The sequence below is a fragment of the Oncorhynchus masou genome, chromosome 10 (assembly GCF_036934945.1).
Source record: "Oncorhynchus masou masou isolate Uvic2021 chromosome 10, UVic_Omas_1.1, whole genome shotgun sequence".
Taxonomy (NCBI): Eukaryota; Metazoa; Chordata; class Actinopteri; order Salmoniformes; family Salmonidae; genus Oncorhynchus; species Oncorhynchus masou.
The window spans coordinates 50215923-50237806 of record NC_088221.1 but is presented as its reverse complement, the minus strand read 5'-3'; the positions used below and the strand labels follow the sequence as shown (position 1 = coordinate 50237806).

General features: G+C 43.8%; 1 protein-coding gene across 1 annotated transcript in view; it reads right to left on the bottom strand.

Annotated features, from left to right (window-relative positions):
* Positions 1-21884, bottom strand: part of cfap65 (cilia and flagella associated protein 65) — a 99989-nt gene that overhangs the window by 19903 nt on the left and 58202 nt on the right. Inside the window, exon 29 of the mRNA XM_064976967.1 lies at positions 20053-20273. Coding sequence (XP_064833039.1) covers positions 20053-20273 — 221 coding nt within the window. The remainder of the gene's footprint in view (positions 1-20052; positions 20274-21884) is intronic.

Here is a 21884-nt window from a genome sequence, read left to right as displayed (position 1 = left end):
ACAGTAACCCTCCCAGTTAAACATGACTATAGACACAGTAACCCTCCCAGTTAAACACCACTATAGACACAGTAACCCTCCCAGTAAAACATGACTATAGACACAGTAACCCTCCCAGTAAAACATGACTATAGACACAGTAACCCTCCCAGTAAAACACCACTATAGACACAGTAACCCTCCCAGTAAAACACCACTATAGACACAGTAACCCTCCCAGTTAAACACCACTATAGACACAGTAACCCTCCCAGTAAAACATGACTATAGACACAGTAACCCTCCCAGTAAAACACCACTATAGACACAGTAACCCTCCCAGTAAAACACCACTATAGACACAGTAACCCTCCCAGTAAAACACCACTATAGACACAGTAACCCTCCCAGTAAAACACCACTATAGACACAGTAAAACATGACTATAGACACAGTAACCCTCCCAGTTAAACACCACTATAGACACAGTAACCCTCCCAGTAAAACACCACTATAGACACAGTAACCCTCCCAGTAAAACATGTATAGACACACCACTATAGACACAGTAACCCTCCCAGTAAAACACCACTATAGACACAGTAACCCTCCCAGTAAAACACCACTATAGACACAGTAACCCTCCCAGTAAAACATGACTATAGACACAGTAACCCTCCCAGTAAAACATGACTATAGACACAGTAACCCTCCCAGTAAAACATGACTATAGACACAGTAACCCTCCCAGTAAAACATGACTATAGACACAGTAACCCTCCCAGTAAAACATGACTATAGACACAGTAACCCTCCCAGTAAAACATGACTATAGACACAGTAACCCTCCCAGTAAAACACCACTATAGACACAGTAACCCTCCCAGTAAAACACCACTATAGACACAGTAACCCTCCCAGTAAAACATGACTATAGACACAGTAACCCTCCCAGTAAAACATGACTATAGACACAGTAACCCTCCCAGTAAAACACCACTATAGACACAGTAACCCTCCCAGTTAAAACATAGACACTATAGACACAGTAACACAGTAACCCTCCCAGTAAAACACCACTATAGACACAGTAACCCTCCCAGTAAAACATGACTATAGACACAGTAACCCTCCCAGTAAAACACCACTATAGACACAGTAACCCTCCCAGTAAAACACCACTATAGACACAGTAACCCTCCCAGTAAAACACCACTATAGACACAGTAACCCTCCCAGTAAAACACCACTATAGACACAGTAACCCTCCCAGTAAAACACCACTATAGACACAGTAACCCTCCCAGTAAAACACCACTATAGACACAGTAACACCACTATAGACACAGTAACCCTCCCAGTTAAACATGACTATAGACACAGTAACCCTCCCAGTAAAACACCACTATAGACAGTAACCCTCCCAGTTAAACACCACTATAGACACAGTAACCCTCCCAGTTAAACACCACTATAGACACAGTAACCCTCCCAGTAAAACACCACTATAGACACAGTAACCCTCCCAGTAAAACACCACTATAGACACAGTAACCCTCCCAGTAAAACACCACTATAGACACAGTAACCCTCCCAGTTAAACACCACTATAGACACAGTAACCCTCCCAGTAAAACACCACTATAGACACAGTAACCCTCCCAGTAAAACACCACTATAGACACAGTAACCCTCCCAGTAAAACATGACTATAGACACAGTAACCCTCCCAGTAAAACACCACTATAGACACAGTAACCCTCCCAGTAAAACACCACTATAGACACAGTAACCCTCCCAGTAAAACATGACTATAGACACAGTAACCCTCCCAGTTAAACACCACTATAGACACAGTAACCCTCCCAGTAAAACATGACTATAGACACAGTAACCCTCCCAGTAAAACACCACTATAGACACAGTAACCCTCCCAGTAAAACACCACTATAGACACAGTAACCCTCCCAGTAAAACATGACTATAGACACAGTAACCCTCCCAGTAAAACACCACTATAGACACAGTAACCCTCCCAGTAAAACATGACTATAGACACAGTAACCCTCCCAGTAAAACATGACTATAGACACAGTAACCCTCCCAGTAAAACATGACTATAGACACAGTAACCCTCCCAGTTAAAACACCACTATAGACACAAACCCTCCCAGTAAAACATGACTATAGACACAGTAACCCTCCCAGTAAAACACCACTATAGACACAGTAACCCTCCCAGTAAAACACCACTATAGACACAGTAACCCTCCCAGTAAAACACCACTATAGACACAGTAACCCTCCCAGTAAAACACCACTATAGACACAGTAACCCTCCCAGTAAAACACCACTATAGACACAGTAACCCTCCCAGTAAAACACCACTATAGACACAGTAACCCTCCCAGTAAAACACACTATAGACACAGTAACCCTCCCAGTAAAACACCACTATAGACACAGTAACCCTCCCAGTAAAACACCACTATAGACACAGTAACCCTCCCAGTAAAACACCACTATAGACACAGTAACAACACCACTATAGACACAGTAACCCTCCCAGTAAAACACCACTATAGACCAGTAAAACACCACTATAGACACAGTAACCCTCCCAGTAAAACACCACTATAGACACAGTAACCCTCCCAGTAAAACACCACTATAGACACAGTAACCCTCCCAGTAAAACACCACTATAGACACAGTAACCCTCCCAGTAAAACACCACTATAGACACAGTAACCCTCCCAGTAAAACACCACTATAGACAACTCCCAGTAAAACACCACTATAGACACAGTAACCCTCCCAGTAAAACACCACTATAGACACAGTAACCCTCCCAGTTAAACACCACTATAGACACAGTAACCCTCCCAGTTAAACACCACTATAGACACAGTAACCCTCCCAGTTAAAAACATGACTATCCCAGAAACAGACTATAGACCCAGTAAAACATGACTATAGACACAGTAACCCTCCCAGTAAAACACCACTATAGACACAGTAACCCTCCCAGTAAAACACCACTATAGACACAGTAACCCTCCCAGTAAAACACCCTGTAAAACACCACTATAGACACAGTAACCCTCCCAGTAAAACATGACTATAGACACAGTAACCCTCCCAGTAAAACATGACTATAGACACAGTAACCCTCCCAGTAAAACACCACTATAGACACAGTAACCCTCCCAGTAAACACCATCCCAGTTAAACACCACTATAGACACAGTAACCCTCCCAGTAAAACACCACTATAGACACAGTAACCCTCCCAGTAAAACATGACTATAGACACAGTAACCCTCCCAGTAAAACACCACTATAGACACAGTAACCCTCCCAGTAAAAAACACCACTATACCCTCCCAGTTAAACACACTATAGACACAGTAACCCTCCCAGTTAAACACCACTATAGACACAGTAACCCTCCCAGTAAAACATGACTATAGACACAGTAACCCTCCCAGTAAAACACCACTATAGACACAGTAACCCTCCCAGTAAAACATGACTATAGACACAGTAACCCTCCCAGTAAAACACCACTATAGACACAGTAACCCTCCCAGTAAAACATGACTATAGACACAGTAACCCTCCCAGTAAAAAACACACAGTAACTATAGACACAGTAACCCTCCCAGTAAAACATGACTATAGACACAGTAACCCTCCCAGTAAAACACCACTATAGACACAGTAACCCTCCCAGTAAAACACCACTATAGACACAGTAACCCTCCCAGTAAAACATGACTATAGACACAGTAACCCTCCCAGTAAAACACCACTATAGACACAGTAACCCTCCCAGTAAAACACCACTATAGACACAGTAACCCTCCCAGTAAAACACCACTATAGACACAGTAACCCTCCCAGTAAAACACCCTCTATAGACACAGTAACCCTCCCAGTAAAACACCACTATAGACACAGTAACCCTCCCAGTAAAACATGACTATAGACACAGTAACCCTCCCAGTAAAACACCACTATAGACACAGTAACCCTCCCAGTAAAACACCACTATAGACACAGTAACCCTCCCAGTAAAACACCACTATAGACACAGTAACCCTCCACCACTAGACACAGTAACCCTCCCAGTAAAACAGTAAAACACCACTATAGACACAGTAACCCTCCCAGTAAAACACCACTATAGACACAGTAACCCTCCCAGTAAAACATGACTATAGACACAGTAACCCTCCCAGTTAAACACCACTATAGACACAGTAACCCTCCCAGTTAAACACCACTATAGACACAGTAACCCTCCCAGTTAAACACCACTATAGACACAGTAACCCTCCCAGTTAAACATGACTATAGACACAGTAACCCTCCCAGTAAAACACCACTATAGACACAGTAACCCTCCCAGTTAAACACCACTATAGACACAGTAACCCTCCCAGTTAAACACCACTATAGACACAGTAACCCTCCCAGTAAAACACCACTATAGACACAGTAACCCTCCCAGTAAAACACCACTATAGACACAGTAACCCTCCCAGTAAAACACCACTATAGACACAGTAACCCTCCCAGTTAAACACCACTATAGACACAGTAACCCTCCCAGTAAAACACCACTATAGACACAGTAACCCTCCCAGTTAAACACCACTATAGACACAGTAACCCTCCCAGTAAAACATGACTATAGACACAGTAACCCTCCCAGTAAAACACCACTATAGACACAGTAACCCTCCCAGTAAAACACCACTATAGACACAGTAACCCTCCCAGTAAAACATGACTATAGACACAGTAACCCTCCCAGTTAAACACCACTATAGACACAGTAACCCTCCCAGTAAAACATGACTATAGACACAGTAACCCTCCCAGTAAAACACCACTAGACACAGTAACCCTCCCAGTAAAACACCACTATAGACACAGTAACCCTCCCAGTAAAACATGACTATAGACACAGTAACCCTCCCAGTAAAACACCACTAAACACAGTAACCCTCCCAGTAAAACATGACTATAGACACAGTAACCCTCCCAGTAAAACATGACTATAGACACAGTAACCCTCCCAGTGACTAAACACAGTAACCCTCCCAGTTAAACACCACTATAGACACAGTAACCCTCCCAGTAAAACATGACTATAGACACAGTAACCCTCCCAGTAAAACACCACTATAGACACAGTAACCCTCCCAGTAAAACATGACTATAGACACAGTAACCCTCCCAGTTAAACACCACTATAGACACAGTAACCCTCCCAGTAAAACACCACTATAGACACAGTAACCCTCCCAGTAAAACACCACTATAGACACAGTAACCCTCCCAGTAAAAACCACTATAGACACAGTAACCCTCCCAGTAAAACACCACTATAGACACAGTAACCCTCCCAGTAAAACTGACTATAGACCAGTAACCCTCCCAGTAAAACACCACTATAGACACAGTAACCCTCCCAGTAAAACACCACTATAGACACAGTAACCCTCCCAGTAAAACACCACTATAGACACAGTAACCCTCCCAGTTAAACACCACTATAGACACAGTAACCCTCCCAGTAAAACATGACTATAGACACAGTAACCCTCCCAGTTAAACACCACTATAGACACAGTAACCCTCCCAGTTAAACACCACTATAGACACAGTAACCCTCCCAGTTAAACATGACTATAGACACAGTAACCCTCCCAGTAAAACACCACTATAGACACAGTAACCCTCAGTAAAACACCACTATAGACACAGTAACCCTCCCAGTAAAACACCACTAGACACAGTAACCCTCCCAGTAAAACACCACTATAGACACAGTAACCCTCCCAGTAAAACACCACTATAGACACAGTAACCCTCCCAGTAAAAGTAACCCACCACTATAGACACAGTAACCCTCCCAGTAAAACACCACTATAGACACAGTAACCCTCCCAGTAAAACACCACTATAGACACAGTAACCCTCCCAGTAAAACACCACTATAGACTAATCCCAGTAAAACATGACTATAGACACAGTAACCCTCCCAGTAAAACACCACTATAGACACAGTAACCCTCCCAGTAAACCCTCCCAGTTAAACACCACTATAGACACAGTAACCCTCCCAGTTAAACACCACTATAGACACAGTAACCCTCCCAGTAAAACATGACTATAGACACAGTAACCCTCCCAGTAAAACACCACTATAGACACAGTAACCCTCCCAGTAAAACATGACTATAGACACATAGACACAGTAACCCTCCCAGTAAAACATGACTATAGACCAGTAACCCTCCCAGTAAAACACCACTATAGACACAGTAACCCTCCCAGTTAAAACACTAGACACTATAGACACAGTAACCCTCCCAGTAAAACACCACTATAGACACAGTAACCCTCCCAGTAAAACACCACTATAGACACAGTAACCCTCCCAGTAAAACACCACTATAGACACAGTAACCCTCCCAGTAAAACACCACTATAGACACAGTAACCCTCCCAGTAAAACACCACTATAGACACAGTAACCCTCCCAGTAAAACACCACTATAGACACAGTAACCCTCCCAGTAAAACACCACTATAGACACAGTAACCCTCCCAGTAAAACATGACTATAGACACAGTAACCCTCCCAGTAAAACACCACTATAGACACAGTAACCCTCCCAGTAAAACATGACTATAGACACAGTAACCCTCCCAGTAAAACACCACTATAGACACAGTAACCCTCCCAGTAAAACATGACTATAGACACAGTAACCCTCCCAGTTAAACACCACTATAGACACAGTAACCCTCCCAGTGACTATAAACACCACTAGTAACCCTCCCAGACACAGTAACCCTCCCAGTTAAACTGACTATAGACACAGTAACCCTCCCAGTAAAACATGACTATAGACACAGTAACCCTCCCAGTAAAACACCACTATAGACACAGTAACCCTCCCAGTTAAACACCACTATAGACACAGTAACCCTCCCAGTTAAACACCACTATAGACACAGTAACCCTCCCAGTTCAACACACTATAGACACAGTAACCCTCCCAGTAAAACACCACTATAGACACAGTAACCCTCCCAGTAAAACATGACTATAGACACAGTAACCCTCCCAGTAAAACATGACTATAGACACAGTAACCCTCCCAGTAAAACATGACTATAGACACAGTAACCCTCCCAGTAAAACACCACTATAGACACAGTAACCCTCCCAGTAAAACACCACTATAGACACAGTAACCCTCCCAGTAAACACCACTATAGACACAGTAACCCTCCCAGTAAAACACCACTATAGACACAGTAACCCTCCCAGTAAAACACCACTATAGACACAGTAACCCTCCCAGTTAAACATGACTATAAACAGTAACCCTCCCAGTAAAACACCACTATAGACACAGTAACCCTCCCAGTAAAACACCACTATAGACACAGTAACCCTCCCAGTTAAACACCACTATAGACACAGTAACCCTCCCAGTAAAACACCACTATAGACACAGTAACCCTCCCAGTAAAACACCACTATAGACACAGTAACCCTCCCAGTAAAACACCACTATAGACACAGTAACCCTCCCAGTAAAACATGACTATAGACACAGTAACCCTCCCAGTAAAACACCACTATAGACACAGTAACCCTCCCAGTTAAACACCACTATAGACACAGTAACCCTCCCAGTAAAACACCACTATAGACACAGTAACCCTCCCAGTTAAACACACTATAGTAACCCTCCCAGTAAAACACCACTATAGACACAGTAACCCTCCCAGTAAAACACCACTATAGACACAGTAACCCTCCCAGTAAAACACCACTATAGACACAGTAACCCTCCCAGTCCCAGTAAAACACCACTATAGACACAGTAACCCTCCCAGTAAAACACCACTATAGACACAGTAACCCTCCCAGTAAAACACCACTATAGACACAGTAACCCTCCCAGTAAAACACCACTATAGACACAGTAACCCTCCCAGTAAAACACCACTATAGACACAGTAACCCTCCCAGTTAAACACCACTATAGACACAGTAACCCTAAAACACGACCCAGTTAAACACCACTATAGACACAGTAACCCTCCCAGTAAAACACCACTATAGACACAGTAACCCTCCCAGTAAAACATGACTATAGACAGTAACCCTCCCAGTTAAACATGACTATAGACACAGTAACCCTCCCAGTTAAACACCACTATAGACACAGTAACCCTCCCAGTAAAACACCACTATAGACACAGTAACCCTCCCAGTAAAACACCACTATAGACACAGTAACCCTCCCAGTAAAACATGACTATAGACACAGTAACCCTCCCAGTTAAACACCACTATAGACACAGTAACCCTCCCAGTAAAACATGACTATAGACACAGTAACCCTCCCAGTAAAACACCACTATAGACACAGTAACCCTCCCAGTAAAACATGACTATAGACACAGTAACCCTCCCAGTAAAACACCACTATAGACACAGTAACCCTCCCAGTTAAACACCACAAGACACAGTAACCCTCCCAGTAAAACACCACTATAGACACAGTAACCCTCCCAGTAAAACACCACTATAGACAGAGTAACCCTCCCAGTAAAACACCACTATAGACACAGTAACCCTCCCAGTAAAACACCACTATAGACACAGTAACCCTCCCAGTAAAACACCACTATAGACACAGTAACCCTCCCAGTAAAACACCACTAGACACAGTAACCCTCCCAGTAAAACACCACTATAGACACAGTAACCCTCCCAGTAAAACACCACTATAGACACAGTAACCCTCCCAGTTAAACACGACTATAGACACAGTAACCCTCCCAGTAAAACACCACTATAGACACAGTAACCCTCCCAGTTAAACACCACTATAGACACAGTAACCCTCCCAGTAAAACACCACTAGACACAGTAACCCTCCCAGTAAAACACCACTATAGACACAGTAACCCTCCCAGTTAAACACCACTATAGACACAGTAACCCTCCCAGTTAAACATGACTATAGACACAGTAACCCTCCCAGTAAAACACCACTATAGACACAGTAACCCTCCCAGTAAAACACGACTATAGACACAGTTACCCTCCCAGTAAAACACCACTATAGACACAGTAACCCTCCCAGTTCAACACCACTATAGACACAGTAACCCTCCCAGTAAAACACGACTATAGACACAGTAACCCTCCCAGTAAAACACGACTATAGACACAGTAACCCTCCCAGTAAAACACGACTATAGACACAGTAACCCTCCCAGTAAAACACCACTATAGACACAGTAACCCTCCCAGTTCAACACCACTATAGACACAGTAACCCTCCCAGTTAAACACCACTATAGACACAGTAACCCTCCCAGTTCAACACCACTATAGACACAGTAACCCTCCCAGTAAAACACCACTATAGACACAGTAACCCTCCCAGTAAAACACCACTATAGACACAGTAACCCTCCCAGTAAAACACCACTATAGACACAGTTACCCTCCCAGTTAAACATGACTATAGACACAGTAACCCTCCCAGTAAAACATGACTATAGACACAGTAACCCTCCCAGTAAAACACCACTAGACACAGTAACCCTCCCAGTAAAACATGACTATAGACAGAGTAACCCTCCCAGTAAAACATGACTATAGACACAGTAACCCTCCCAGTAAAACACAACTATAGACACAGTAACCCTCCCAGTAAAACACAACTATAGACACAGTAACCCTCCCAGTAAAACACCACTATAGACACAGTAACCCTCCCAGTAAAACATGACTATAGACACAGTAACCCTCCCAGTAAAACATGACTATAGACACAGTAACCCTCCCAGTAAAACATGACTATAGACACAGTAACCCTCCCAGTAAAACACCACTATAGACACAGTAACCCTCCCAGTTAAACACCACTATAGACACAGTAGACACAGTAGCCCTCCCAGTAAAACACAACTATAGACACAGTAACCCTCCCAGTAAAACACAACTATAGACACAGTAACCCTCCCAGTAAAACACCACTATAGACACAGTAACCCTCCCAGTTAAACATGACTATAGACACAGTAACCCTCCCAGTAAAACATGACTATAGACACAGTAACCCTCCCAGTAAAACATGACTATAGACACAGTAACCCTCCCAGTAAAACACCACTATAGACACAGTAACCCTCCCAGTTAAACACCACTATAGACACAGTAACCCTCCCAGTAAAACACAACTATAGACACAGTAACCCTCCCAGTTAAACACCACTATAGACACAGTAACCCTCCAAGTAAAACACCACTATAGACACAGTAACCCTCCCAGTAAAACATGACTATAGACACAGTAACCCTCCCAGTTAAACACGACTATAGACACAGTAACCCTCCCAGTTAAACACCACTATAGACACAGTAACCCTCCCAGTAAAACATGACTATCCCAGTAAAACATGACTATAGACACAGTAACCCTCCCAGTAAAACACCACTATAGACACAGTAACCCTCCCAGTTCAACACCACTATAGACACAGTAACCCTCCCAGTTAAACACCACTATAGACACAGTAACCCTCCCAGTTAAACACCACTATAGACACAGTAACCCTCCCAGTAAAACATGACTATAGACACAGTAACCCTCCCAGTTAAACATGACTATAGACACAGTAACCCTCCCAGTAAAACACCACTATAGACACAGTAACCCTCCCAGTAAAACATGACTATAGACACAGTAACCCTCCCAGTTAAACACCACTATAGACACAGTAACCCTCCCAGTAAAACACCACTATAGACACAGTTACCCTCCCAGTTAAACATGACTATAGACACAGTAACCCTCCCAGTTAAACACCACTATAGACACAGTAACCCTCCCAGTTAAACACCACTATAGACACAGTAACCCTCCCAGTAAAACACCACTATAGACACAGTTACCCTCCCAGTTAAACATGACTACAGTAACCCTCCCAGTAAAACATGACTATAGACACAGTAACCCTCCCAGTAAAACATGACTATAGACACAGTAACCCTCCCAGTAAAACACCACTATAGACACAGTAACCCTCCCAGTTAAACATGACTAAACAGTAACCCTCCCAGTAAAACATGACTATAGACACAGTAACCCTCCCAGTAAAACACCACTATAGACACAGTAACCCTCCCAGTAAAACATGACTATAGACACAGTAACCCTCCCAGTAAAACACCACTATAGACACAGTAACCCTCCCAGTAAAACATGACTATAGACACAGTAACCCTCCCAGTAAAACACCACTATAGACACAGTAACCCTCCCAGTAAAACATGACTATAGACACAGTAACCCTCCCAGTAAAACACCACTATAGACACAGTAACCCTCCCAGTAAAACACCACTATAGACACAGTAACCCTCCCAGTAAAACATGACTATAGACACAGTAACCCTCCCAGTTAAACACCACTATAGACACAGTAACCCAGTTAAACACCACTATAGACACAGTCCCAGTAAAACACCACTATAGACACAGTAACCCTCCCAGTAAAACACCACTATAGACACAGTAAAACATGACTATAGACACAGTAACCCTCCCAGTAAAACACCACTATAGACACAGTAACCCTCCCAGTAAAACATGACTATAGACACAGTAACCCTCCCAGTAAAACACCACTATAGACACAGTAACCCTCCCAGTAAAACACAACTATAGACACAGTAACCCTCCCAGTAAAACATGACTATAGACACAGTAACCCTCCCAGTTAAACCCACTATAAACACCCTCCCAGTAAAACACCACTATAGACACAGTAACCCTCCCAGTTAAACATGACTATAGACACAGTAACCCTCCCAGTAAAACAGTAAAACATGACTATAGACACAGTAACCCTCCCAGTAAAACACCACTATAGACACAGTAACCCTCCCAAAACATGACTATAGACACAGTAACCCTCCCAGTAAAACACCACTATAGACACAGTAACCCTCCCAGTAAAACACCACTATAGACACAGTAACCCTCCCAGTAAAACACCACTATAGACACAGTAACCCTCCCAGTAAAACACCACTATAGACACAGTAACCCTCCCAGTAAAAAACACCACTATAGACACAGTAACCCTCCCAGTAAAACACCACTATAGACAGTAACCCTCCCAGTAAAACACCACTATAGACACAGTAACCCTCCCAGTAAAACACCACTATAGACACACCCTCCCAGTAAAACATGACTATAGACACAGTAACCCTCCCAGTAAAACACCACTATAGACACAGTAACCCTCCCAGTAAAACACCACTATAGACACAGTAACCCTCCCAGTAAAACACCACTATAGACACAGTAACCCTCCCAGTAAAACACCACTATAGACACAGTAACCCTCCCAGTAAAACACCACTATAGACACAGTAACCCTCCCAGTAAAACACCACTATAGACACAGTAACCCTCCCAGTAAAACACCACTATAGACACAGTAACCCTCCCAGTTAAACACCACTATAGACACAGTAACCCTCCCAGTAAAACACCACTATAGACACAGTAACCCTCCCAGTAAAACACCACATAGACACAGTCCCAAAACATGACTATAGACACAGTAACCCTCCCAGTAAAACACCACTATAGACACAGTAACCCTCCCAGTAAAACATGACTATAGACACAGTAACCCTCCCAGTAAAACATGACTATAGACACAGTAACCCTCCCAGTAAAACATGACTATAGACACAGTAACCCTCCCAGTAAAACATGACTATAGACACAGTAACCCTCCCAGTAAAACATGACTATAGACACAGTAACCCTCCCAGTAAAACACCACTATAGACACAGTAACCCTCCCAGTAAAACACCACTATAGACACAGTAACCCTCCCAGTAAAACACCACTATAGACACAGTAACCCTCCCAGTAAAACATGACTATAGACACAGTAACCCTCCCAGTAAAACACCACTATAGACACAGTAACCCTCCCAGTAAAACACCACTATAGACACAGTAACCCTCCCAGTAAAACATGACTATAGACACAGTAACCCTCCCAGTAAAACATGACTATAGACACAGTAACCCTCCCAGTAAAACATGACTATAGACACAGTAACCCTCCCAGTAAAACACCACTATAGACACAGTAACCCTCCCAGTAAAACACCACTATAGACACAGTAACCCTCCCAGTAAAACACCACTATAGACACAGTAACCCTCCCAGTAAAACACCACTATAGACACAGTAACCCTCCCAGTAAAACACCACTATAGACACAGTAACCCTCCCAGTAAAACACCACTATAGACACAGTAACCCTCCCAGTAAAACACCACTATAGACACAGTAACCCTCCCAGTTAAACACCACTATAGACACAGTAACCCTCCCAGTTAAACACCACTATAGACACAGTAACCCTCCCAGTAAAACACCACTATAGACACAGTAACCCTCCCAGTAAAACACCACTATAGACACAGTAACCCTCCCAGTAAAACATGACTATAGACACAGTAACCCTCCCAGTAAAACACCACTATAGACACAGTAACCCTCCCAGTAAAACACCACTATAGACACAGTAACCCTAAAACATGACTATAGACCAGTAAAACATGACTATAGACACAGTAACCCTCCCAGTAAAACACCACTATAGACACAGTAACCCTCCCAGTAAAACACCACTATAGACACAGTAACCCTCCCAGTAAAACATGACTATAGACACAGTAACCCTCCCAGTAAAACATGACTATAGACACAGTAACCCTCCCAGTAAAACATGACTATAGACACAGTAACCCTCCCAGTAAAACATGACTATAGACACAGTAACCCTCCCAGTAAAACATGACTATAGACACAGTAACCCTCCCAGTAAAACATGACTATAGACACAGTAACCCTCCCAGTAAAACATGACTATAGACACAGTAACCCTCCCAGTAAAACATGACTATAGACACAGTAACCCTCCCAGTAAAACACCACTATAGACACAGTAACCCTCCCAGTAAAACACCACTATAGACACAGTAACCCTCCCAGTAAAACATGACTATAGACACAGTAACCCTCCCAGTAAAACATGACTATAGACACAGTAACCCTCCCAGTAAAACACCACTATAGACACAGTAACCCTCCCAGTAAAACACCACTATAGACACAGTAACCCTCCCAGTTAAACACCACTAGACACAGTAACCCTCCCAGTAAAACATGACTATAGACACAGTAACCCTCCCAGTAAAACACCACTATAGACACAGTAACCCTCCCAGTAAAACATGACTATAGACACAGTAACCCTCCCAGTAAAACACCACTATAGACACAGTAACCCTCCCAGTTAAACACCACTATAGACACAGTAACCCTCCCAGTAAAACACCACTATAGACACAGTAACCCTCCCAGTAAAACACCACTATAGACACAGTAACCCTCCCAGTAAAACACCACTATAGACACAGTAACCCTCCCAGTAAAACACCACTATAGACACAGTAACCCTCCCAGTTAAACACCACTATAGACACAGTAACCCTCCCAGTTAAACATGACTATAGACACAGTAACCCTCCCAGTAAAACACCACTATAGACACAGTAACCCTCCCAGTAAAACACCACTATAGACACAGTAACCCTCCCAGTTAAACACCACTATAGACACAGTAACCCTCCCAGTAAAACACCACTATAGACACAGTAACCCTCCCAGTAAAACACCACTATAGACACAGTAACCCTCCCAGTAAAACACCACTATAGACACAGTAACCCTCCCAGTTAAACACCACTATAGACACATTAACCCTCCCAGTAAAACACCACTATAGACACAGTAACCCTCCCAGTTAAACACCACTATAGACACAGTAACCCTCCCAGTAAAACATGACTATAGACACAGTAACCCTCCCAGTAAAACACCACTATAGACACAGTAACCCTCCCAGTAAAACACCACTATAGACACAGTAACCCTCCCAGTAAAACATGACTATAGACACAGTAACCCTCCCAGTTAAACACCACTATAGACACAGTAACCCTCCCAGTAAAACATGACTATAGACACAGTAACCCTCCCAGTAAAACACCACTATAGACACAGTAACCCTCCCAGTAAAACACCACTATAGACACAGTAACCCTCCCAGTAAAACATGACTATAGACACAGTAACCCTCCCAGTAAAACACCACTATAGACACAGTAACCCTCCCAGTAAAACACCACTATAGACACAGTAACCCTCCCAGTAAAACACCACTATAGACACAGTAACCCTCCCAGTAAAACACCACTATAGACACAGTAACCCTCCCAGTAAAACATGACTATTGACACAGTAACCCTCCCAGTAAAACATGACTATAGACACAGTAACCCTCCCAGTAAAACATGACTATAGACACAGTAACCCTCCCAGTTAAACACCACTATAGACACAGTAACCCTCCCAGTAAAACATGACTATAGACACAGTAACCCTCCCAGTAAAACACCACTATAGACACAGTAACCCTCCCAGTTAAACACCACTATAGACACAGTAACCCTCCCAGTAAAACACCACTATAGACACAGTAACCCTCCCAGTAAAACACCACTATAGACACAGTAACCCTCCCAGTTAAACACCACTATAGACACAGTAACCCTCCCAGTAAAACACCACTATAGACACAGTAACCCTCCCAGTAAAACACCACTATAGACACAGTAACCCTCCCAGTAAAACACCACTAGACACAGTAACCCTCCCAGTAAAACATGACTATAGACACAGTAACCCTCCCAGTTCAACACCACTATAGACACAGTAACCCTCCCAGTAAAACACCACTATAGACACAGTAACCCTCCCAGTAAAACACCACTATAGACACAGTAACCCTCCCAGTTCAACACCACTATAGACACAGTAACCCTCCCAGTAAAACACCACTATAGACACAGTAACCCTCCCAGTTAAACACCACTATAGACACAGTAACCCTCCCAGTTCAACACCACTATAGACACAGTTACCCTCCCAGTAAAACATGACTATAGACACAGTAACCCTCCCAGTAAAACATGACTATAGACACAGTAACCCTCCCAGTAAAACACCACTATAGACACAGTAACCCTCCCAGTTAAACATGACTATAGACACAGTAACCCTCCCAGTTAAACACCACTATAGACACAGTAACCCTCCCAGTAAAACATGACTATAGACACAGTAACCCTCCCAGTAAAACACCACTAGACACAGTAACCCTCCCAGTTAAACACCACTATAGACACAGTAACCCTCCCAGTTAAACACCACTATAGACACAGTAACCCTCCCAGTAAAACATGACTATAGACACAGTAACCCTCCCAGTAAAACACCACTATAGACACAGTAACCCTCCCAGTAAAACATGACTATAGACACAGTAACCCTCCCAGTAAAACACCACTATAGACACAGTAACCCTCCCAGTAAAACATGACTATAGACACAGTAACCCTCCCAGTAAAACACCACTATAGACACAGTAACCCTCCCAGTTAAACACCACTATAGACACAGTAACCCTCCCAGTAAAACACCACTATAGACACAGTAACCCTCCCAGTTAAACACCACTAGACACAGTAACCCTCCCAGTAAAACATGACTATAGACACAGTAACCCTCCCAGTAAAACACCACTAGACACAGTAACCCTCCCAGTTAAACACCACTATAGACACAGTAACCCTCCCAGTTAAACACCACTATAGACACAGTAACCCTCCCAGTTCAACACCACTATAGACACAGTAACCCTCCCAGTAAAACACCACTATAGACACAGTAACCCTCCCAGTAAAACACCACTATAGACACAGTAACCCTCCCAGTAAAACACCACTATAGACACAGTAACCCTCCCAGTAAAACACCACTATAGACACAGTAACCCTCCCAGTAAAACACCACTATAGACACAGTAACCCTCCCAGTAAAACATGACTATAGACACAGTAACCCTCCCAGTAAAACACCACTATAGACACAGTAACCCTCCCAGTAAAACATGACTATAGACACAGTAACCCTCCCAGTAAAACACCACTATAGACACAGTAACCCTCCCAGTTAAACACCACTATAGACACAGTAACCCTCCCAGTAAAACACCACTATAGACACAGTAACCCTCCCAGTAAAACACCACTATAGACACAGTAACCCTCCCAGTAAAACACCACTATAGACACAGTAACCCTCCCAGTAAAACACCACTATAGACACAGTAACCCTCCCAGTAAAACATGACTATAGACACAGTAACCCTCCCAGTAAAACACCACTATAGACACAGTAACCCTCCCAGTAAAACATGACTATAGACACAGTAACCCTCCCAGTAAAACACCACTATAGACACAGTAACCCTCCCAGTAAAACATGACTATAGACACAGTAACCCTCCCAGTTAAACACCACTATAGACACAGTAACCCTCCCAGTAAAACACCACTAGACACAGTAACCCTCCCAGTAAAACACCACTATAGACACAGTAACCCTCCCAGTAAAACACCACCATAGACACAGTAACCCTCCAAGTAAAACACCACTATAGACACAGTAACCCTCCCAGTTAAACACGACTATAGACACAGTAACCCTCCCAGTAAAACATGACTATAGACACAGTAACCCTCCCAGTAAAACACCACTATAGACACAGTAACCCTCCCAGTAAAACACCACTATAGACACAGTAACCCTCCCAGTTAAACATGACTATAGACACAGTAACCCTCCCAGTAAAACACCACTATAGACACAGTAACCCTCCCAGTTAAACACCACTATAGACAAAGTAACCCTCCCAGTTAAACACCACTATAGACACAGTAACCCTCCCAGTTAAACACCACTATAGACACAGTAACCCTCCCAGTTAAACACCACTAGACACAGTAACCCTCCCAGTAAAACACCACTATAGACACAGTAACCCTCCCAGTTAAACATGACTATAGACACAGTAACCCTCCCAGTAAAACATGACTATAGACACAGTAACCCTCCCAGTAAAACATGACTATAGACACAGTAACCCTCCCAGTAAAACACCACTATAGACACAGTAACCCTCCCAGTTAAACACCACTATAGACACAGTAACCCTCCCAGTTAAACACCACTAGACACAGTAACCCTCCCAGTAAAACACCACTATAGACACAGTAACCCTCCCAGTAAAACACCACTATAGACACAGTAACCCTCCCAGTAAAACATGACTATAGACACAGTAACCCTCCCAGTTAAACACCACTATAGACACAGTAACCCTCCCAGTAAAACATGACTATAGACACAGTAACCCTCCCAGTAAAACATGACTATAGACACAGTAACCCTCCCAGTTAAACACCACTATAGACACAGTAACCCTCCCAGTAAAACACCACTATAGACACAGTAACCCTCCCAGTAAAACACCACTATAGACACAGTAACCCTCCCAGTAAAACACCACTATAGACACAGTAACCCTCCCAGTAAAACATGACTATAGACACAGTAACCCTCCCAGTAAAACACCACTATAGACACAGTAACCCTCCCAGTAAAACATGACTATAGACACAGTAACCCTCCCAGTTAAACATGACTATAGACACAGTAACCCTCCCAGTTAAACACCACTATAGACACAGTAACCCTCCCAGTTAAACACCACTATAGACACAGTAACCCTCCCAGTAAAACACCACTATAGACACAGTAACCCTCCCAGTTAAACATGACTATAGACACAGTAACCCTCCCAGTAAAACATGACTATAGACACAGTAACCCTCCCAGTAAAACATGACTATAGACACAGTAACCCTCCCAGTAAAACACCACTATAGACACAGTAACCCTCCCAGTTAAACACCACTATAGACACAGTAACCCTCCCAGTAAAACACCACTATAGACACAGTAACCCTCCCAGTAAAACATGACTATAGACACAGTAACCCTCCCAGTAAAACATGACTATAGACACAGTAACCCTCCCAGTTAAACACCACTATAGACACAGTAACCCTCCCAGTTAAACACCACTATAGACACAGTAACCCTCCCAGTAAAACACCACTATAGACACAGTAACCCTCCCAGTAAAACACCACTATAGACACAGTAACCCTCCCAGTAAAACACCACTATAGACACAGTAACCCTCCCAGTAAAACACCACTATAGACACAGTAACCCTCCCAGTAAAACACCACTATAGACACAGTAACCCTCCCAGTTAAACACCACTATAGACACAGTAACCCTCCCAGTTAAACACCACTGTAGACACAGTAACCCTCCCAGTTAAACATGACTATAGACACAGTAACCCTCCCAGTAAAACACCACTATAGACACAGTAACCCTCCCAGTAAAACACCACTATAGACACAGTAACCCTCCCAGTAAAACACCACTATAGACACAGTAACCCTCCCAGTTAAACACCACTATAGACACAGTAACCCTCCCAGTTAAACACCACTATAGACACAGTAACCCTCCCAGTTAAACACCACTATAGACACAGTAACCCTCCCAGTTAAACACCACTATAGACACAGTAACCCTCCCAGTTAAACACCACTATAGACACAGTAACCCTCCCAGTTAAACACCACTATAGACACAGTAACCCTCCCAGTTAAACACCACTATAGACACAGTAACCCTCCCAGTAAAACACCACTATAGACACAGTAACCCTCCCAGTCAAGGTGTGTGTTTGAGATTGAGTAATTGCAGTCTGACTGCACAGAATCCCTGATCTACCAATCACCTTGCATCCCCAAATAATTACTCATTATGTGATTTAGATTAGCAATTCAATGCACCACCCTCACTCAACCTATCCCCTGAAACACTCTGAAGGTCTTTTGGCTGACCGCAGGGTAGTCAATGTACTGTACCTGTTGACGTGGTGTGTGCTGAGCAGGGAGGGGAAGAAGGTCTGGAACTCTAGGAGGGAGTGTGAGCGGCCGGTGACCCCCAGGTGTAGCAGGGTGGGGCAGGGCGGTTCAGGTCTCCTCCATACCTGGCTAGCCTCTCTCTGGGCCCTCCGCTCTGCACGGCTGGGCCTGGTACACATACCCCCAACCACGGCACTGCTGCTACGGATAGGAGGCAGAGTCTTAAAGAGAGAGAGCGAGGGGGAGAGAGAGAGAGAGAGAGAGAGAGAGCGAGGGGGGAGAGAGAGAGAGCGAGGGGGAGAGAGAGAGAGAGAGAGGGGGAGAGAGAGAGAGAGCGAGGGGCAGAGAGAGAGAGAGCGAGGGGCAGAGAGAGGTAAAACACTGAATGATATGTAAGCAGTATCTATTCTAGATTATAACCAGGGTGGTTTGAGTCCTGAATACTGATTGGCTGACAGCCGTGGTATATCAGACCGTATACCACGGGTATGACAAAACATGAGTTTTTATGGTTCCAATTACGTTGGTAACCAGTTTATAACAGCAATAAGGCACCTTGGGTGTTTGTGGTATATGACCAATATACCACGGCTAATGACTGTAATCCAGGAACTCCGCGTTGCGTCGTACATAAGAACAGCCCTTAGCCGTGGTATATTGGCCATATACCACACCCTGCTCGGACATTATTGCTTAAAAAATATCTAACCAGATCAGTTTGTGCTGTTTTGTCATGTCAAACTTGGCAACACCATCAGCCATAGGAGTTGGCTATACAGCACAAATCTGATCTGGGATCAGGTTTGGCAAAATCTATAACATCCAGGTGTTTCCTGTTACCCTGACTACAGGGTCCAGGTGTTTCCTGTTACCCTGACTACAGGGTCCAGGTGTTTCCTGTTACCCTGACTACAGGGTCCAGGTGTTTCCTGTTACCTTGTATTTCCTGACTACAGGGTCCAGGTGTTTCCTGTTACCTTGTATTTCCTGACTACATGGTCCAGGTGTTTCCTGTTACCTTGTACTTCCTGACTACAGGGTCCAGGTGTTTCCTGTTACCTTGTATTTCCTGACTACAGGGTCCAGGTGTTTCCTGTTACCCTGACTACAGGGTCCAGGTGTTTCCTGTTACCTTGTATTTCCTGACTACAGGGTCCAGGTGTTTCCTGTTACCTTGTATTTCCTGACTACAGGGTCCAGGTGTTTCCTGTTACCTTGTATTTCCTGACTACAGGGTCCAGGTGTTTCCTGTTACCTTGTATTTCCTGACTACAGGGTCCAGGTGTTTCCTGTTACCTTGTATTTCCTGACTACAGGGTCCAGGTGTTTCTTGTTACCCTGACTACAGGGTCCAGGTGTTTCCTGTTACCTTGTATTTCCTGACTACAGGGTCCAGGTGTTTCCTGTTACCTTGTATTTCCTGACTACAGGGTCCAGGTGTTTCCTGTTACCTTGTACTTCCTGACTACATGGTCCAGGTGTTTCCTGTTACCTTGTATTTCCTGACTACATGGTCCAGGTGTTTCCTGTTACCTTGTATTTCCTGACTACAGGGTCCAGGTGTTTCCTGTTACCTTGTATTTCCTGACTACAGGGTCCAGGTGTTTCCTGTTACCTTGCACTTCCTGACTACAGGGTCCAGGTGTTTCCTGTTACCTTGTATTTCCTGACTACAGGGTCCAGGTGTTTCTTGTTACCCTGACTACAGGGTCCAGGTGTTTCCTGTTACCTTGTATTTCCTGACTACAGGGTCCAGGTGTTTCTTGTTACCCTGACTACAGGGTCCAGGTGTTTCCTGTTACCCTGACTACAGGGTCCAGGTGTTTCCTGTT